The 19,449-nt window shown below is 52.5% G+C and overlaps 2 protein-coding genes across 5 annotated transcripts; one reads left to right on the top strand and one right to left on the bottom strand.

The window, feature by feature from the left end:
- The first annotated feature begins 19 nt into the window (after positions 1-19).
- On the top strand, positions 20-2,666 carry Trpt1 (tRNA phosphotransferase 1). Of its 3 annotated transcripts, none has more exons than XM_070017961.1 (8): positions 20-158; positions 323-408; positions 583-664; positions 1,561-1,730; positions 1,819-1,993; positions 2,185-2,241; positions 2,340-2,450; positions 2,577-2,666. In XM_070017961.1, the coding sequence occupies exons 2-8, from the start codon at positions 331-333 to the stop codon at positions 2,654-2,656; spliced, it is 753 nt and encodes a 250-aa protein (XP_069874062.1). In that variant the 5' UTR covers positions 20-158; positions 323-330; the 3' UTR covers positions 2,657-2,666. The 3 variants fall into 3 exon arrangements, with proteins under 3 accessions (XP_069874062.1, XP_069874060.1, XP_069874061.1); XM_070017959.1 differs by having other exon boundaries at positions 2,328-2,450; XM_070017960.1 differs by having other exon boundaries at positions 20-210; positions 2,328-2,450.
- On the bottom strand, positions 2,657-19,264 carry Fermt3 (FERM domain containing kindlin 3). 2 transcript variants are annotated; one of them, XM_070017957.1, is made up of 15 exons: positions 19,183-19,264; positions 18,599-18,769; positions 15,862-16,095; positions 15,516-15,635; positions 15,266-15,434; positions 15,039-15,141; positions 6,517-6,624; positions 6,251-6,385; positions 6,125-6,174; positions 5,913-6,037; positions 5,715-5,821; positions 5,390-5,626; positions 5,046-5,170; positions 3,420-3,561; positions 2,657-3,294 (listed from the first exon to the last, which is right to left on the bottom strand). In XM_070017957.1, the coding sequence occupies exons 2-15, from the start codon at positions 18,756-18,758 to the stop codon at positions 3,115-3,117; spliced, it is 1,995 nt and encodes a 664-aa protein (XP_069874058.1). In that variant the 5' UTR covers positions 18,759-18,769; positions 19,183-19,264; the 3' UTR covers positions 2,657-3,114. The 2 variants fall into 2 exon arrangements, with proteins under 2 accessions (XP_069874058.1, XP_069874059.1); XM_070017958.1 differs by having other exon boundaries at positions 18,599-18,766; positions 19,183-19,243.
- Between the last annotated feature and the right edge of the window lie 185 nt (positions 19,265-19,449).

The following is a 19,449-nucleotide window of genomic DNA, read 5'->3' as shown; positions in this document are numbered from 1 at the left end:
GCGGCTGGTCTGAGTTCCTGCCCCGCCGGTCCTGTCCCGGGGTGCCCGCGTGCACGCCGGCCGCGCCTCCCGGGGCCGGCTCCCCAGCACCGCCGCGGCCCGGAGCGCGGGGCCAGGCTCCCAGGGCCTCGTGATCTCCAGGGCGACGGTGACCTTGGGCAAGTGACGCCAGCTGGGCTTTAGTTTCTTCTCTGCACCGGGGGCTGGAGGGTAGGAAGCAGATTAAATAAACCGCACTTGGCTTGTCCTCAGCTTTGTATCTTTCTGGGGCCATGGGAGGGGCCTTTAAAGCAGTCTCCCCACAAGTCACTACTCCCCACAGGTCTTGCTATGATGAGCGCCTCTGGAGGAAAGAGACAGGAAGCAGCAGGGCCCAGGGGTAGACGGGCTTCCAGACCCAGGGAACAGGTGCGCCTCCCTTCACTCTCAGCCCAGTGTGGGGGGGACAAGGGAAGGGACCCTGAGCTCTGGCTTCCTGGTGGCTGAGGGAGACCAGTGGGTCATACTGGTCCTGGAGACCACAGGGTAGGTAGCAGGGCAGGGTCCCTGTGGAAACCCTAGTCATCTGCTGGGCTCTTTCAGAACCGAGATGTGCAACTGTCCAAGGCTCTGTCCTACGTCCTGCGCCATGGAGCCTTGAAGCTGGGGCTTCCCATGGGGGCTGGTAAGTCGTCTGTGTCCCTTCCACCATGGCTCCCTACACTGTCTAGGAGGAAGGCCCCAAGAGTACAGCAGGGATAGGCCCAAAGCCTCATATCATGTCCACTGGGATAAGAACTCCTATTTGGCCCAGGCCTAGTGATATCCCTTCCAGCTGGGGAGAAGGGTGTGGAAAGCAACTGGTATTGAGTGTTCACTCTAGGCCAGGTACTAAGTCCTTTATCTGTGGGTTTTTTGTTGTTTTTTTGTTTTTGGGGTGTGTGTGTGTGTGTGCTGGTAGTGGGACTTGAACTCGGGACCTTCTATTTTTCCTTAGCTTTTTTGCTCAAGGCTGATGTTCTACCACCTGAGCTATAGCCCCACTTCTTGCTTTTTGGCAGTGAAATGGAGATAAGAAACTTTTTTTTTTTTTTTTGTTCCAGTCGTGGGGGCCTGAACTCTGGGCCTGGGTGCTGTCCCTCAGCTCTTCAGCTCAAGGCTAGCGCTCTACCACTTGAGCCATAGCGCCACTTCCGGCTTTTTTCTTTTTGCTTATGTGGTGCTGAGGAATCAAACCCAGGGTCTCTGGCATGCAAGGCAAGCGCTCTACCACTGAGCCACCTTCCCAGCCCTGTGATAAAAACCTCTTAAGATTTGTCTGCCCAGGCTAGTTTCAAATCAGGATCCTCAGATCTCAGCCTCCTGCATAGCTAGGATTATAGGCATGGGCTGTCAGTACCTGGCTAAGTCTTTTGTCTGTGTGACTCTTTACATTCAATGCCTCTTTTCATGTTCATTAAAGAAACAGAGACCCAGAAAGGCTCTAAAGGCCTTTGGGATTTCTGGGCCCAACCTTGGTTTGAGCCAAGGCTCAAGTAAGGCTCTGAAGCAAGGCTGCTCCTGAGCACCCTGTGCCCACAGATGGCTTTGTGCCCCTGGACCACCTCCTGCAGCTGCCTCAGTTCCATAGCTTCTCAGCTGAGGACATAAAGCGTGTGGTGGAGACCAATGGGAAGCAGCGATTTGCCTTGCAGCAGGGAGATCCCAGCCTTGGCCTCCTCATCCGGGCCAATCAGGGTCACTCTCTGCAGGTGGGTGCCAAGAGAACAGATGGAGAGCCAGGTGGGACCCAGTCTGCCATGGGGTTCTCATGGCTGCTCATATGACCATTGGTTACAGGTACCTGAGTTGGAGCTGATGCCCCTGGAAACACCTCAGGCACTGCCCCTGATGCTAGTCCATGGTACATTCTGGAAGCACTGGCCATCTATCTTGCTCAAGGGCTTGTCATGTCAAGGAAGGACACACATCCACTTGGCCTCAGGACTGCCTGGTGATCCTGGTGTCATCAGTGGTCAGTATCCTCTTCACCCACCTAGTCTCACCCCTCTTCCCTCTCAGCCGCCCTCCAAGTGTCACAGCATCACTTGTGCAAGGCCACCTCTGCTTTGCAGGGGCATCATCCCCTTCATCCCAGGGCCCCATTCTGTCCAGGTGTGCTGACTGTGGTCTCCAGGCCTTAGCTCCAGTTGTCCCTGCCTGCAGGCTTGCGCCCCAACTGTGAAGTGGCTGTGCTCATCAATGGACCTCTGGCCCTGGCAGGTGAGTGTGGACACAGCAGGGACCAACCTACATCTTTTTTCAGTTTGGGGGTGGTCGGGGAGATGGGACCTGAGTCACATCTCTAGCTCTGTCTGCAGATGGAATCCCCTTCTTCCGCTCTGCCAATGGAGTGATCCTGAGCCCAGGGAATGCCGATGGCTTCCTGCTCCCCAAGTACTTCAAGGAGGCCCTGCAGCTGCGCCCCACCCGTGAGAACTGCCCCTGCCCCACTGTCCTCCCCCCATCTGCCCGAAGCCTGTGCCCTTCTGCTCTCAGCCTTTCCTCCAGCCCCAGCCCCAGCTCTACTCATCTCCATTCTCTTGTCTCTATCCCAGGAAAGCGTCTCTCCTTGGTCAATGATAAGGAGACAGAATATCAGAGTGGCCCTAGCACAGCCCCTGAGGAAGAAAGATGATCCAACAATAAAATATTTATTATTAAAAAAAAAAAGAAATCTAGAACTGGGGCATGGCTCAAGTGGTAGAGAACTTGCCTAGCAAGCACAAGACCCTGGGTTCTATCCAAGTACTGTCAAACCAACCAAGCTAAAAAAAGTCACAAGAGAAAAAAACGAGTTTGAAACTGAGACTCCTCATCCTGTAGCTACTCCTGTGCTCAGGGGTACAGAGAGATGGTGGGTGCAGGCCTTGGCCTCTAGAGAGGGAAGACAAGGGAAGAAGGGCTCTGTATCCTTCCTAGCTAGGAGCTTGCAGCAGAGTGGGGCCTGGCCAGGGCTCTGGTCTGCCAGTGACCGCAGCTGAAGGTGCCCAGCTTGGCACATGCCCGGGGGTGGGGGGCAGTGCAGCCCACTAGGTGTGGGCTCTGGAATGGCCACGAAAGGTTGTGAGCACGTCAGGGGCAAGTCGGCTGTCCTTATAAGGCCTCATGGCCCCCAGTGAGCTGCAGGAAGAGATCCTCATCCAGCTCCTCCCCACGGGCTCGCTCCCGGGTGGACAGGAAAATGTAGCCCCCGATGTATTCATGCACAATGCGGCAGCTGGCAGACACACAGCTGAAGGCCACGTTGATGTGCTCGTCAAACTCGATGGCCACCTGCAGGTAGACGGTCAGAGGGCTGGTGGGCAGGTGAGATTAGGGAGCAGCCCTGCCCTGCCCTGGTAGAGCCTGGCTGGCCAGCTGTCCTGTCTGTCCCGTCGATCCCCTCCCCCAGGGCCTACCTGCCGGATGTCCCAGTTAACATTCCACTGGCGCATGTTACTGAAGCGCCAGGTCTTCACCACGTCGCCCATGGCCAAGTCGATTCGGATCAGTCTGTTGTTAGCAATGCCAAGGATCTCGTCTTTCCTACTGCCCTTGAACCTGATCCCAGGAGGGATAGTGTGAGTGAGGCTGCCAAGCTGTGTGGCCCCCAGGAAGCACCCCGACAGCACACACAGCACAGGAAGCACCCAGACAATATGCACAGCACTCCAGAACCAACTACGGCGAGGGAGATAGATCCTGTGCCTGCCCCAGCTCTGCCACACTCCCCAGCTGTGCCAACCTAAGCAGGTCAGTTCCCTCATCTAGAAAGAATCGTGGGTAGGGTGGTACATGCCTGTAATTCCAGTTACTTAGGTTTTTACAGGGAGCCCAGGCAAAAAGGAAGGGCGACCCTGACTCAGAGGCAAAATATTGCCCCGTGCTCCGCCTGTCATCCTAGCTACACAGGAGACAGATTTGAGGGCTGAGGTTCAAAACCATTCTGTGCAGGAAATGAGACTCATCACTCATTTACCACCAGAAAACCAGAAGTGGCGCTGTGGCTCAAATGGTGAGGGCTAACCTTGAGTTCAAGTCCCATGATCAACAACAACCACAAAAAAAAAAAAAAAAAAAAATTAGCTGGGCACTGGTGTCTCATACCTATAATCCTAGCCATAGGTTGAGACCTGGAGCATCACAGTTTGAAGTCTGATTCAAGCCAGCAAAAAGCTTGATTTGAGCCATGGCTCAAGTGGTACAGTACCGGCTGAGAAAGAACACAAGGCTATGAGTTCAAACTCTGGTGCAAGAAAAAAAAGAGGGGGAAGGATAGAGGCATGACACATGGTGAAATGTTTGCCTATCTAGAGGCGTGTGTGTGTGTGTGTGTGTGTGTGTGTGTGTGTGTATATGTGTGTGTGTGTGTGTGTGTGTGTGTGTGTGTGTGTTTATATTTTTGCCAGTTCTAGGACTTGAACTCAGGGCTTGGGTGCTGTTTCTGAGCTTTTGTGCCCAAAGCTAGTGCTTTGTCACTTTGTGCCATAATTCCATTTCCAGTTTTTTGGTGGCTAATTGGAGATAAGAGTCTCACAGACTTTCTTGCCCAGGCTGGCTTTACACTGTAATCCCTAAATCTTAGCCTCCTGAGTGTCTAGCATTACAGGTGTGTGCCCAGCTGAAGCCTATGTTCCAACACCAGTACTGCCAAAACCCACACAAAGTATTATATGGGTATTTCGGTGTCTCACAAGTCATCCATGTCTTTAGTAATTGTGTGGTTTTTGTCATCGTCATCTTTGCCTCTCTCCTGTCGTGGGGATGAATAATGACGTGGCCTCCTTACGCCAGCTCCGTACCACAGGGCAGCTGACTGAGGCCCAGACAAGGAAGGCAGATTGGGCCAGCAATGGCTTTCCTGCTTTGTCTCTTATATTAGTTATTGGGTGCAGAATTGGGAGGGGGGGTTGTGTGCCTCAGTGTTCCCACTAACAGGGAAGTGGAAAGGATGAGGATCCTGTCTAGGATCCACTGTTAGGAAGCAAGCGTAAAGCAGCAGGCAGACAGACCGGTGGCAAGGCAGGGCTGGGCTGCCCTCATACCTGACCATGACATAGGAGATGCCAAAGTCGGGCAGCGACTGCCAGGCCTGGATGAAACGCAGCTGGGCCTCGCTCAGTGACAGCTGGGCCACATTCTGATGGGCTTCCAGGATCCGTGGAGTCAGCTGCAGGGCCATATTGGTGAGGGGCTGGTGGTGGCTCTCCAACCCCATCCTCAGAAAGTCAGGGCACTGAGCCCCAGGAAGGGCAGTGCCCACCGTCCTCCCAGGGAGGTTTCGGGGGCACAGTAGAAGGGAAAAGAGAGCATGTGCTTTCCTAAGGAAGGCCCTGTGGAGATCTGGGGTCAAAGCTGTGGTTACTCCCACCCACATCCCCTCTGGCACCTGCTTGGCCTTGAACTTGCGCTGGAATCGGGGGGCAACGAGACCATGAGGGTTGAGGCTCTCAGCGGAGGCATCGGAGCCCTGGGGTTGGCTGCCGGATCCCCCGCCACCGCCGGCCCGCTGCAGGTTGAGGAAGGCCAGTATGGCCTGCACCTCGCTGGCGTAGCTGCTGTCCGCCATGGTGCGGCCCTTGGCAGCCAGGCGGCAGGCAGCCATCCAGTGGGCATACTGCTGCTCCTGTAGCGGGAGACCCGAGTGAGGCTTGGAACCAGCCCTGGGGCCAGGCGCAGGCCCCGCCCCTTGGCCCCGCCCTCCCCAGCCTCACATCCTGGCACCGCAGGTAGATCTCGCTCATGCCCTCCGGTGAGGGCACCAGGAGTTTGATGCAGAACTTCTGGCCAGAGACGTTGACCTCGGGGACCACCTCACAGCCTGCAGGGAGAAGGGGGTGGTGGTCTACACAAGATGGGGAGGGCCGGCCCCACCAGATGTCCTTTGTCCCCAGGTTGTCCAGGCCTCTCACCCTTGAGGTTGAGCTGCTGAATGGGGTCCCCCGGAGCCTCTTCCTGACTCTTGTAGTACGAAAGCGTGGTCTCCTTGAACACCACCCAGTGCTGCCGGTAGCCCTTTAGAGTCAACTTCCGGGGCCTGATGGGGGAGGGGGTGGGGAGTAGGAGGTTTGGGGACTGTCTTTGTCCCTCCCTCCCGCACCATCCACACGAGTCCCAAACCCACCGGAAGATTCGGAGATAGTCTTTGAGTTCTGGGATGGTGGTGAGACTGTCCTGGGGGGAGGAGTGGAATCAAAGAGTGCCCCATGTTGAGCCCCCCGCTGAACCTCAGACAGGAGTGTCTCCTCACCAGCACGTCTGTGGGGGCCGAGCCCTCCAGCTTCACCTCCAGGTTGCTCAGGGCTGCATCCAGGTCATCCAAGCCCTGGTCAGGGCTGGCGGGCTCCCCCATAGCCCCGCTCTGGGACAGCTTGTTGATGTGGTACTGGGGGGTGCATGGTCAGGAGAGGCTGAGTACACCCATCCAGCCCCTAATGGTGCCCCAGCCTGGGCTTTGCCTCCCCCCACCCAGGGCTCTTCCTGCCAGAGTCCCGCTGTCCTGGGATGCCAGGGCACCTGCAGGGCTGCAAACACCATCATCTCCTCCTCCGTGCAGTCGATCTCCTCCAGCAGCAGGTCCCAGCGAGCTTGCTCGTACAGCTGCGTCAGCCGCACCGGGTCTGTCTGCAACAACCAGGGGGTGGCGGGGGCCAGGCTGGTCAGATCATCTGGTCTGGACACCCAGGCTGTGGCCCCACCCCACCCAGCTACCAGTCCTCCCAGCAGGCACCAGTGTTTTCTCCTCTGTTGTGCATTGCTCACTATGCATGCTACAGCTTAGCAGGAAATGGCTTCCCTGGGGCAGCTCGCCAGCCCTCACCCAAGGGACTATAAGCTACAAGAAGGATGCAATCAGGAAAGGCTTCTCTGAGGAGGTAGCTTGTTAAGCAGCACCCTAGGGGGGATAAGGGGCCACTAGAGGGAAGGAAGGTAGAAGAGGAATCTAGGGAGAAGGAACAGAGAAGGTAAAGGCAAAAAGGGGTCCCAGTTACCCAGAGAAGTATGTCCTATGTCTCACCCAAAATAAAGACACTTAAAAAAAAAAAAAAAAGGATGGGGGGGGGAGACAGGTGCAGGGGGAACTGGGAATGTAGTTTAGTGGTAGAGTGCTTGCCTAGCATGCATGAAGCCCTGGGTTTGATTCATTCCTCAGTACTACATAAACAGAAAAAGCCAGAAGTGGTGCTGTGGCTCAAGTGGTACTGCGCTAGCCTCAAGCAGAAGCTCAAAGGACAGTGCCCAGGCCCTGAGTTCAAGCCCCAGGACTGGCAAAAAAAAAAAAAAAAAGTCTAGTTGCTGATGGCTCACATCTGTAATCCTAGCTATTCAGGAGGCAGAGATCTGAGGATTACAGTTCAAAGCCAGCCTAGGCAGGAACGTCTGTGAGAAGCTGGGCGCCGGTGGCTCACGCCTGTAATCCTAGCTACTCAGGAGGCTGAGCTCTGAGAATCAAGGTTCAAAGCCAGACCAGGCAGGAAACTCTGTGAAACTTTTTTTTTTTGAGTCCGGTTGTAGGGCCTGAACTCTGGGCCTGGGTGCTGTCCCTCAGCTCTTCAGCTCAAGGCTAGCACTCTACCACTGGAGCCACAGTGCCGCTTCCAGCTTTTTTTTTTTTTTTTCTTTCTGCTTATGTGGTGCTGAGGAATTGAACCCAGGGCCTCATGCATGCAAGGCAAGTGCTCTACCACTGAGCCACCTTCCCCGCCCCCTCCGTGAAACTCTTTTTTTTTTTTTTTTTTTTTTTTTTTGTTGGTTGGTCATGGGGCTTGAACTCTGGGCCTGAGTGCTGTCCCTCAGCTCTTCAGCTCAAGGCGAGCGCTCTACCACTTGAGCTACAGCGCCACTTCCAGTTTTCTGGTGGTTTATTGGAGATAGGAGTCTCACAGTCTTTCCTGCCCGGGCTGGCTTTGAACCGTGATCCTCAGATCTCAGCCTCCTGAGTAGCTAGGATTACAGGCGTGAGCCACCAGCGCCCGGCTCCGTGAAACTCTTATGTCCAGTAAACCACCAGAAAACTGGAAGTGGCTCTATAGCTCAAGTGGTAGTGTGCTAGCCTTGAGCTGCAGAGCTGAGGGACAGTGCCCAGGCCCAGAGTTCAAGCCCCACAACTGACAAAAAAAAAAGAAGCTGGGCACCAGTGGCTCACACCTGTAATCCTAGCTACTCAGGAAGCTGACATCTAAGGAGCACAGTTCAAAGCCAGACCAGGCAGGAAACTCTGTGAAACTCTTATCTCCAATAAAACACTAGAAAACCGGAAGTGGTGCTGTGGCTCAAGCAGTAGAGCACTCGCCTTGAGCTGAATAGCACAGGGACTGCGCCCAGGCCCAGAATTCAAGCACAACCGACAAAAAAAAAAAAAGTCTGTGAGATTCTTATCTCCAATGAACCACCAGAAAACCGGAAGTGGTGCTGTGGCTCAAGTGGTAGAATGCTAGCCCTGGGCTGAAGAGCTCACAGACAGTGCCCAGGCCCAGAGTTCAAGCCCCACAACCAAAAAAAAAAAAAAAAAAAAAGGACAACTTCAAGACCACAGCAGCAGGTAGGACTCAAATGAGCCAGGACAGCAGAAGGCAAGTACAGGAAGAACCCAGATCAGCAAGAACTCAGATTGGATGAAAGGCAGCCATTCCATTTGCATGGCCGAGCCCAAAGGAAATCTCCAGTTTGAATCTTCTGAATGAGAGGCCTGGGTGGGCTGAAGTGAGGGCTGGAGAAAGTCTGCAAAAGGATCAGGTCCAGAATTGGCACATTTTAGCAAGGCTGCTGGCCTAAACCATAGAGCCCTAGACAGGGTATAAAAAAAGCTTGGAGGAGCCAGGCACAGATATCTGATACCTGTGATCCTAAGTGCTCAGGAGGCTGAGACCAGAAGATCATAGTTTGAAGCCAGTGTGGGCAGGAAAGTCCAAGAGACGCTTATTTCCAATCAACCACAAAAAAGCCAGAAATAGAGGTATGGCTCAAGTAGTAGAGCCCTAGCTTTGAGCTGAAAAAGTTCAGAGACAGCACCCAGACCCTGAGTTCACGCCTCAGCACAAGCACCAAAAAAAAAAAAAGAGGATATCAAAATGACTAAGAGGCAGTGAAAAAGGGTGGACGGTGTTAGTCACTGGGGAAATGTAAATTACAACCAGAGGAAAAGCTGACTGCTGGATTGGTGTGGGAGGGCAAAGAGATAGACACTAACCAACTTTCTGAAGCAGCGAAATGTTCAAACATGGATATAATGATTGCACAGTGGCGCACATTTACTAAGAATAACCAAACTGAACATTTACAGCATAGGATGTGAGTTAAAAGTCAAGGAATCTCTTCAAGCAAACAGCTAGGCCTGGTAGTAAACCACTATGATCTCAGCACTTGGGTAGCTGAGTCAGGAGGGTCATGAGATTGAGCTAGCCTAGGCCATATAGTGATACTCTGTGTTAAAGAATCAAAACTGGGGCTGGGAAGGTGGCTCAGTGGTAGAGTGCTTGCCTTGCATGCCTGAGGCCCTGGGTTCGATTCCTCAGCACCACATAAGCAAAAAAAAAAAAAAAAAAAAAAGAAAGAAAGAATCAAAACTGTTATGGAGCTGGGCACACCGGCTCACACCTATAATCTTAGCTACTCAGGAGGCTGAGATCTGAGGACCATGGTTCAAAGCCAACCCAGGCAGCAAAGTCCATGAGACTCTGATCTCCAACTAATCACTAAAAAGCTAGAAGTGGAGCTGTGACTCAAGTGTAAGGTCCTGAGGTCAAGCCACAGTAGTGGCAGAAAACCAAACCCAAACCCAAAGAGAAGTACATTCATATCATCATCCAGACTCCTTATCTATGCATCCCCAATCTGAGGACTGAGCCAGCCATAGATTAAAGAAAAAAAAAACTATGCCAGCTCTGAGTATGAGCAGACATTTTTTCTTGTCATTGTTTCCTAAATAACAGAGTATAAGAACTATCTTCAAGCCAGGCGCCAGTGGCTCACACCTGTAATCCTAGCTACTCAGAAGGCTGAGATTTGAGGATCACGGTTCAAAGCCAGCCCGGGCAGGAAAAGTCTATGAGATTCTTATCTCCAGTACACCACCAGAAAACCGGAAGTGGTGCCATGGCTCAAGTGGTAGCGCTCTTGCCTTGAGCTGAAGAGCTGAGGGAAAGCCCTCAGGTCCAGAGTTCAAGCCCCACGACCGACAAAACAACAACAACAACAAAGAATTATCTTCATAGTTTGAACATTGGACTGGGTGTTCTAAGAAATTCAGAGATGGTTTAAAGTACAAGGGACAGAAACTTCCAGGCAGAACCTCCAAAAAAAAAAAAAAAAGAAAAACTTCCAGGCAGGGGAGATCAGAACTGGCTGATGGTGTCAGACCCCACTTTACTTTAGGGGTGTCTGCAACTCCCCAACTCCAAGACCCCCCCAAGAAAAGTTTCATATCCCCCCCAAATTCTTTTTTAACAAATATTAGGAAAGGACATGTCAGTTATATGCAAATATCACACCTTTAGTACCTTTAAATTTTATGTTTTTGTGGTACTGGGGACTGAACACAGGGTCTCATACATGCTGGAAGGGACTGATCCCACCCCCTAAGCTACAGCCCCCCAATCTTTTTTTTTGTGTGTGTGTTGATTCTGGGGCTTGAACTCAGCATCTGGGCACGGTCCTGAGTTTTTTTTTGCTCAAGGCTAGTGCTCTAGCACTTGAGCCACAGCACCACTTCTAATTCTTTGGAAGTTCATTGGAGATAAAAGTCTCATGGAGGGCTGGGAAGGTGGCTCAGTGGTAGAGTGCTTGCTTTGCATGCATGAGGCCCTGGGTTTGATTCCTTAGTACCACATAAGCAAAAAAAAAGTCTCATGGACTTTCCTGACCAGATTGGCTTTGAACCTTGATCCTCAGATCTCAGCCTCCTGAGTAGCTAGGATTACAGATGTACCACACCAGCTTGTGGCCATCCCCAGTCCTTTGGACGGGGCCTTGGTAGGTTGCCCAGGCTGGCCTCAACTTGTGATCCTCTTGTAACAGTATCTCTCTCCATGAGTGCCCCGATCATTTTTGTACTAAATTTGTATTAAAGGTTTTTTTATGTGTGCCAGTACCTCGGCTTGAATTCAGGGCCGCACCTCATGCTTGCTTGGTTTGCTACATTAGCTGGCATTCTACCACTTGATGGCACCTCCAGCTCTACTTTTCACTAGTTAATTGGTACTGCATTCTCAAGGATTTTTCTGACTGGCTGACTTTGAACCTTGATCTTCTAGACCTCAGCTTCCCGAGTAGCAAGGATTACAAGTATGAGCTACTCAGTGCTCAGTTATAAATTTAAGAGCTTTAAAAGGAACACTCAGAAAGCAAGCACTCTCAGAACTTAAAAACAAATAAAGAAGCCAGTTGCTGGTGGCTCATGCCTGTAATCTTAGCTACTCAGGAGGCTGAGATCTGAGGATTGTGGTTCAAAGCCAACCTGGGCAGGAAAATCCGTAAGATCTTTTTTTTTTTTTTTTTTTTTGGTCAGTCATGGGGCCTGAACTCTGGGCCTGGGCGCTGTCCCTCAGCTCTTCAGCTCAAGGCTAACGCTCTACCACTTGAGCCATAGCACTACTTCCGGCTTTTTTCTGCTTATGTGGTGCTGAGGAATTGAACCCAGGGCCTCAGGCATGCAAGGCAAGCACTCTACCACTGAGCCACCTTCCCAGACCAGTCCGTGAGATCTTATCTCCAATAAACCACCAGAAAACCCAAAGTAGCGCTGTGGCTCAAGTGGTAGAGCATTGGCCTTGAACTGAATTGCTGAGGGACAGTACCTAGGCCCAGAGTTCAACCCTAACCAACAACAAAAACAAAACAAAAACGAAAACCACTACCAACAACAAGGAATAAACTACAATTGATGAGAAGAAAAGTTCAAAAAGTATTATAGAAGATAAATTTCAAAAAACCCAAAAACTCCCAAGGCCCAGCGCCAGTGGCTCACACCTGTAATCCTTAGCTGCTGAGATCTGAGGATGGCTGTTCAAAGCCAGCCCAGGCAGAACATCCATGAGACTCTTATCTCCAATTAACCACCAGAAAACTGGAAGTGGCACTGTGGCTCAAGTGGTAGAGCGCTAGCCTTGAGCAAAAGAGCTCAGGGACAGCGCACAAGCCATGAGTTCAAGCTCCATGACTGAAAGTAGAATAAAAACACAAAGAGCTGCCAGGCATTGGTGAATCATGCCTGTAATCTTAGCTACTCAGAAGCCTGAGATCTGAGGATCATCGTTCAAAGCCAGCCTGGGCAGAAAACTCGCTCTTATTTCCAATAAAGCATCAATAAAGCTGAAAGTAGAGCTGTGACTCAAGTGGTAAAGCATTAACCTTGAGGAAAAAAAAGAAAAAAGAAAAAGCTCAGGGATAATGCTCAGGCCTCAAGTTCCAGCACAAAGAAAACAAAACAAAACAAAAAACTCACAAAGCTGAAAAATAAGAAACAAAAGACTCTTACTTCCAATAAACCACAATAAAACCGGAAGTGGTACTGTGGCTGAAGTGGTAGAGCACTTGCCTTGAGCTGAAGAGCTCAGGGACAGCACCCAGGCGTAGAGTTCAAGCCCCACAACAGGCCAGAAAAAAAAAAAAAAAATGGACTAAGATGTAAAGGGAAAGTGATTGCCACTGGGTGTGGAATGTCTTTTGTCATGATAAAAAATGTCCTCAAGTTTGGTGGTGATAGTTACACAGTTCTGGGAACATTTCAAAAATGGCTGGGTGCTGGCTCATGACTATAATCCCAGCTCTTCAGGAGGCTGAGATCTGAGGATCATGGTTCAAAGCTAGCCCAGGCAGGAGAATCCATGACACTCTCATCTCCAATTAACCACCCAAAAAACTGGAAGTTGGAGCTGTGGCTCAAGTGGTAGAATGCCAGCCTTGAGCACAAAAGTGCAGGGACAGCACCAAAGACTCTGAGCTCAAGCCCGAGGACTAGCACTAAATAAATATATAAATATATACATGAAGAAATAAAAATCATAAAAGAAAGAAAAGCCAACCTATAGTATATTGCAAAATGATTGGAATAGTATAAAGTTCCAAAGACATAAAAACAACTCATGAAGCCGGGCGCTGGTGGCTCACACCTGTAATCCTAGCTATTCAGGAGGCTGAGATCTGAGGATCGCGGTTCAAAGCCAGCCCGGGCAGGAGAGACTGTGAGACTCCTATCTCCAATAAACCACCAGAAAACCGGAAGTGGCGCTGTAGCTCAAGTGGTAGAGCGCTCACCTTGAGCTGAAGAGCTGAGGGACAGCGCCCAGGCCCAGAGTTCAAGCCCCACGACCGACCAAAAAAAAACAACAACAACTTATGAGCTGTACGCTGTACGCTGGTGTCTCACATCTATAATCCTAAGTACTCAGGAAGCTAAGATCCGAAGATTGCAGTTGGAAGCCAGCCAGAGCAGGAAAGTCCATGAGACTCTTCTCCAATTAATCAGCAAAAAAAAAAAAAAAACAGAAACGCCCAGGCCCAGAGTTCAAGCCTCACAACCGACCAAAAATTAAAAAAAAAAAAAAAAAAAAAACAGAAAATGAAGCTGTATATCTATCAAGAAGCAGAGCATGCCAGGTGCCAGCGGCTCATACCTGTAATCCTTGCTACTTGGGATGGTGAGTTGGAGGCCTGTTAGTCCCCTGTGATTAGAGCTAAGGAAGAAATTTCTGAGCAGAAGGTTATATAGTGGGAGATGCCAAGAGCCTAAGGTGGTGTTTAAATGCATAAAACGCAAGATTCAAGATTACCAGGAGGAAGACAAGAGATAGGGAAAGCCCAGAGAGCAGCCTAGAGCTCTCCAATCAGCAGCTGAGTTCTAGCTGCTGTGTGTGATACATACATGTATCACATACACACACACACACACACACACACACACACACACACACACACACACAAGAGAACTGGGTGGAAAGGGACAATGGGACAGAAAGCATTGAAGCCAGGGTCACCTCAGAGGCTGGTGGATGGGGACAGAAGACACCTGGGCAGCTTTGGCAGGCGGAGTTGAAGAACACCTACGGAAAGCTTCCAGCAGTGCAAGTGCCCGGCAGACAGCCATGTCTAGATGTTTTACAGAGATCTGGGGCCACAGGAGGAACGAGAGGCTGGGGCAGTGAAGGAGACAGATGCACAGAGCTTACCATTGTTACTGGTGGCAGTGGATGGCAGACAGACAGACAGACAGGGTCCCCTGGGGCCACCCTAAAAGCCCCTTCCTCACTATCACTGCCTCTCAGGTCCAGTTGCTGTCCCTCCAGGGAGCCTTCCTGGGCCACAGGCTTCCTTTCCCCCAGAGCCTCAGACTCCAGGGTTTTTGGTCAAATAAACCTTTGCTTTATTTATTTATTTATTTATTTAATTATTTATTTGCCAGTCATGGAGCTTGAACTCAGGGCCTGGTCACTGTCTGTGAGCTGCTTTTGCTCAAGGTGAGCGCTCTACCACAGTGCCACTTCTGGCTTTTTCTGTATACGTGGTGCTGAGGAATCGAACCCAGGGCTTCATGCATGCTAGGCAAGCACTCTACCACTAAGCCACATTCCCAGCCCTAAACCTTTGCTCTTTATAAATCACTTGGTCCCAGGTATTTTGTTACAGCAACTCAAAATAGACTAAGATGTAAATGGAAAGTGATTGCTACTGGGTGTGTGTGGGGGGGTCTTTTCTTGTGATAAAAATGTTATAGCCGGGCGCCGGTGGCTCATGCCTGTAATCCTAGCTACTCAGGAGGCTGAGATCTGAGGATCATGGTTCAAAGTCAGCCCGGGCAGGAAAGTACGTGAGACGCCTATCTCCAATAAAAACTACTAGAAAACTGGAACTGGCGCTGTGGCTCAAGTGGCAGAGCGCTTGCCTAGAGCTGAAGAGCTGAGGGACAGCGTCCAGGCCCAGAGTTCAAGCCCCACAACCAACCAAAAAAAAAAAAAAAAAAAAGTTCTAAAGTTTGGTGGTCATAGTGTTCCTCAGGTAGCTCCAGAGGCCCCTCTCCCCCTCCCTCCCCCCCCCCTGCCTACCTTGGGGTCCAGGTCAAAGAAGCTGTAGTACTTGAAGCGCAGCCAGAGCGTGTCCCCCGCCTTGATGTTCTGCTGCATGAGGCAGCGCGAGGAGTCCAGCCATCTAAACCATGCATAGGCAGGTGTGAGCGTTGGGGGCCATGAGGGAGGCGGGGACTGCGCACACAGGTAGGGCCTGGAAGCCTGGGGGTGGGGAATACAGAGAGAGCCAGCGATGCACCGCACACCTGCTATGGAGCTGCGTCTTGTCAGCCAGGGAGCCAGGCCGGGGCAGGCGCTGCAGCAGGAGCGGGTCTGGTGGCGGCTGTGGCCGGCTCAGCATGCGGTAGCAGGCCTCCGTCTGCTCGCTGTCCGAGAAGTGAGCTGGCATTCCCCTATACAAAGCAGGTGCCATGCCTGCAGGCAGGTAGGGAGAAGTCAGGTCTGTCCCCAGCCTGGGGCTCCATCCTAGCCCTAGCTTGGCCCAGTTATGCTCACCCCCAGCCAGGACGACCTTGGTCAAGTCATAGATCTCTTCCTCTGGCTCCTTCTCCTTCTTCTTCTTCTCCTTCTTCTCAGGAGCCCGCAGCAGAGACAGCTCCTCAGGGTGCCGGATGCCTGAGGGCAGTGGGGCCCCAGTACTCCCTGAGATCCTGCCCTGCGAGTGATCTCCCATGTCACCCCTCAACACCTCAGGGGTAGGTTCATAGCCTTGCCCATTTGGGCAAAGGTGAGAAACAGGACAGGTGACAATAAGGACAGGTGACCGGCTGGGCCTGGCAAGGGTGGGGACTTGAGCCTAGCAGAGGATGGTTGGTGGGTTGAAGCCCATCCAGCTACTCACTGAGCAGGCGGCAGATGGCGGCCACAGACTGGAAGAGGGGCTTGGAGAAGCTGGCGCACAGGCGCAATGCACAGCGGTTGGGCAGCCGCAGGATGACCGGCCTGTGCTGTGGCCCAAAGAAGAGGCGAGCGTCAGCCAGGATTCCGTACTTGTCCAGTGTCCAGTGGGTCTGTAGCAGCCATCGTCTCTTCTGCTCCCACCAAATGGCATGATCAGACCAGTCCTGCTTTCGATCTGGGGGAGAGAAAGAAATGGGGGTACACATCAGCCTTGGGGGTGGGGGGGCTCCTCTTTCTACCCAGACAGCACATCCCAGGATCATGAGACAATACAATGGCTCTTTGCTACCTGAACCTTGCTGGTTCTTCTGGGCTCAATCTTTACATCACTCCCCAGAGGTGCCCCCTAACCCAGAATCTGGGTGACCCAATCTTGAAGGCCCTATCTTTTTTTTTTTTAATTGTGAAAATACTGTACAGAGGAGTTACAATTACATACAATTACATGGGCAAGATAATGAGTACATTTCTTTTTTTTTTTTTTTTTTGGTCGGTCGTGGGGCTTGAACTCTGGGCCTGGGCGCTGTCCCTAAGCTCTTCAGCTCAAGACAAGCGCTCTACCACTTGAGCTACAGCGCCACTTCCGGTTTTCTGGTGGTTTATTGGAGATAGGAGTCTCACGGTCTTTCCTGCCCGGGCTGGCTTTGAACCGCGATCCTCAGATCTCAGCCTCCTGAGTAGCTAGGATTACAGGCGTGAGCCACCAGCGCCCAGCTTAATGAGTACATTTCTTATCAAGCAGCATTGTTGCCTCCTCCTTTGTTTCCCCTTCCTATCCCTTCCTATCCCCCCCCACCCTCTTCCCCCCTGAAGGCCCTATCTTGGCCCTTCACCCACTGGGGCTGGGGCTGCCTTTGTACAGCACCTGCTATGTCCTCCAGGGCTGATGCTCTCTCTTGAGGCAGACTATGTCTGTATCTTCTCAGAGCTTGGGATTTGCCCAGCAAGGAGCAGCAAGCACTCTAAACATTGACTACTTTCTAGCTGGGTGACCTTGAGCAAGATGCTTTGCCTCTTTGAGCCTCAGATTGTGTGTGTATGTGAGTGGGGGGGGGTACTAGGTTTTGAACTCAGGGCCTGGGCACTGTCCCTTACCATTTTTGCTCAAGCCTGGCATTCTACCTCTTGAACCACAGCTCCATTTCTGGCTCTTTTTTTTTTTTTTTGCTAGTTAAGAGTCTCACAGACTTTCCTGTGCAGGTGCTTTGAACTACAATCCTCAGACCTCAGTTTCCTAAGTAGCTAGGATTACAGGCATGAGCCACTGGTGTCCAGCTAGGACTTGTCTTCTGTTTTTCTTTTTTTTGTCAGTTGTGGGGCCTGAACTCTGGGACTGGGCACTGTCCCTTAGCTCTTCAGCTCAAGGTGAGCGCTCTACCGCTTTAGCCACAGCACCACTTCCAGCCTTTTCTGTTTATGTAGTGCTGGGGAATCGAACCCAGGGCCTCATGCATGCAAGGCAAGCACTCTGCCACTGAGCCACCTTCCCAGCCCTAGGGCTTGTCTGAAGTGGCAGTTTCCTTGGCCTCACTATCCAAGGAGCTGTCCCTGTTTGAGTGCCAGCACTCAGTGGTAGCCCTGGTTAGACACTTGCTCAGTCACACTCTAGGTGCTAGAAACCGAACTGGCTGAACCCCAACATCTAATGGTCTTAAGAGCGACTAGGAGTGTGGGGAGACTGTTCCCACTGCACTGCGGGACCTCAAGCTGCATAGACCTGCTGGGAGGGGCATCCCAGTGATGGAGCAGGGGAGGCTGACTCCATGTCCAAGATTTGCAGTAACCACGTGCAGCGCCCTGGGACCAATCAGTCCTTAAACTCGAGTCCTGGCTTAGCCCAGGTCTCACGGGGGCTCTGACACCGGCTCTGTCTGACACACTCTGCTCCCACTTCTCCTTTCACAGCCTCTTCAGGCCACTAGGCCTCCGCCGTGTGACCAGGGACGTATCTTAGGGACAGGGCTAGCCAGTTAGACTCCATTGCTCCTGGGCTTTAGCCATGGTAGGCTGGCCACATCTAGGAAGTCTGTCCCCCATGTGTAGCCTAGGACCCAAGCTCCTGACCAAATTCTTTGGGACTGGCTTCTACACCCCGCCCCCCCCCCCCAAGGCCCGCACCCTCTTATCAAGTTATGCCTGCCATCCTCCCAGGAAGTGGCAGCCCCCACTGTGGCAGGAAAGGACAATGAGAAGCCCCCCTATCGCTGGTCTCCCATATCTCCACCAGTGACACCACAGGCAGCCCTGGTGCTGTAACTTCCTGTGGGGGCAGGGCCTGCCTACCCCAGGCCCGTCACCAGCCTGTGGGCCTTTGCCTAGGAGGAAGTGTGGGAGCAAGCCTCAGTCCCCTAGGCCTCCCCAGGCTTCGCCCCTGGTCTCAGGAGCCTGACCTGGGCCTTGGCCCTGGCAAGCCGTCCTCTGCTGCCTGTATAAGTGGGTGCACGGAGGAGCGAGTTCTGGCTGCTCTTTGGGGAACCAGAAGTAGAACCTCTGGAGTGGGAGGAAGGGAGGCAGGGAAATGGGAGGGAGGAGAACTTGAGGAAATGTCTTTTTTGGAACCAAATGATTAAGCCGATGACTGAGTCACTGTGACACAGCGCGGTCAGCTGAGCAGCAGCTTGGCCCGGAAGTGCTATTGGTACCCGTTAGTCCCAGTGCCATGTGCAGTACAGACTCACTGATCTCTTCCACGATCTTCAGCAACACCCCTCCAATGTGCGATTCTCCCGTGACCCGGAGGGTCACTGACTGGGCCTCGGGGTCCTCCTCGCCCACGAATACCCGTAGCTCCCAGGATGAGTCAATGTAGTCCCCGGAGGCTGTCTTCATGCCCGCCATGGCTGCTTCTGCTGGAGGGAGGGGGCGGGCAGTGCTGCAGCCTGATCGCTTCCCAGGTTTAAGGGGGAGCCCCACGGTGCTGGGGCACATGGCTGGCAGAGAGCAAGCCCATGGGCAAGGCGGCACTGCGGTAATCTGAGCCAACCACAGACCCTTGCTGTTGGGGTGCTGTGAAGGCCTCCTTGGAGACCATGTTGTCTAGGTTGCACCCACCTGCTCCATGCCAAAGCTCAGCCTAACCCCCGGACTGTACCCGACCAGAAGCTTGGTGCAGACCACCCACCCTACCAGGGTGAACTTAGTTCCTCAACACTGAGGCCTACAGAAGCTGGTAGGAAGAATGGCTCCCTCCTGTGGAGAGGCAGGTTGGGCAGGGGCTGCAGGCAGCCCAGGGGAAATGGGTCCAGGGTCTGGTTGAGCTTACCTTGCCTGCAATGGACAGGGGCTGCAGGTGGTGCTGGAGGCCCACCAGCCCTGGCCCGGCTGCACACCTGCACCCAGACTGGGTTCCTCTGCTCAGAGCTTCCCTTATTGTACAGGGCAGGGCTGGCCCCACCCCGGGGTGGGCTGGCGCTGGGTGTAGGAAGTACTGCCAGCAGAGGCTCTGGGGGGGCCCCTCCTGCCTTGGCCCCAGTGCTCAGGAAGCGAGGGACCCAGCAGCACAAAGATGTGTCCAATTTGAATTAGAGGC

Source organism: Dipodomys merriami, unplaced genomic scaffold (assembly GCF_024711535.1).
Source record: "Dipodomys merriami isolate MVZ:Mamm:240054 unplaced genomic scaffold, mDipMer1.0.p SCAF_128, whole genome shotgun sequence".
In the NCBI taxonomy this organism is placed as follows: Eukaryota; Metazoa; Chordata; class Mammalia; order Rodentia; family Heteromyidae; genus Dipodomys; species Dipodomys merriami.
The sequence above is the reverse complement of the archived record's forward strand: the minus strand, read 5'-3'. Positions and strand labels throughout refer to the sequence as shown.

Bases quoted from the DNA above. Each gene is read 5' to 3' on its own strand.
- Trpt1 (XM_070017959.1), top strand. From the start codon at position 331: ATGATGAGCGCCTCTGGAGGAAAGAGACAGGAAGCAGCAGGGCCCAGG. The intron at 409-582 runs GTGCGCCTCCCT...GGGCTCTTTCAG, and splicing joins CTTCCAGACCCAGGGAACAG to AACCGAGATGTGCAACTGTC. The intron at 2,242-2,327 runs GTGAGTGTGGAC...TCACATCTCTAG, and splicing joins TGGACCTCTGGCCCTGGCAG to CTCTGTCTGCAGATGGAATC.
- Fermt3 (XM_070017957.1), bottom strand. From the start codon at position 18,758: ATGGCGGGCATGAAGACAGCCTCCGGGGACTACATTGACTCATCCTGG. The intron at 15,142-15,265 runs GTGTGCGGTGCA...TGCATGGTTTAG, and splicing joins AAGACGCAGCTCCATAGCAG to ATGGCTGGACTCCTCGCGCT. The intron at 6,175-6,250 runs GTGAGGAGACAC...TCCTCCCCCCAG, and splicing joins CGGCCCCCACAGACGTGCTG to GACAGTCTCACCACCATCCC.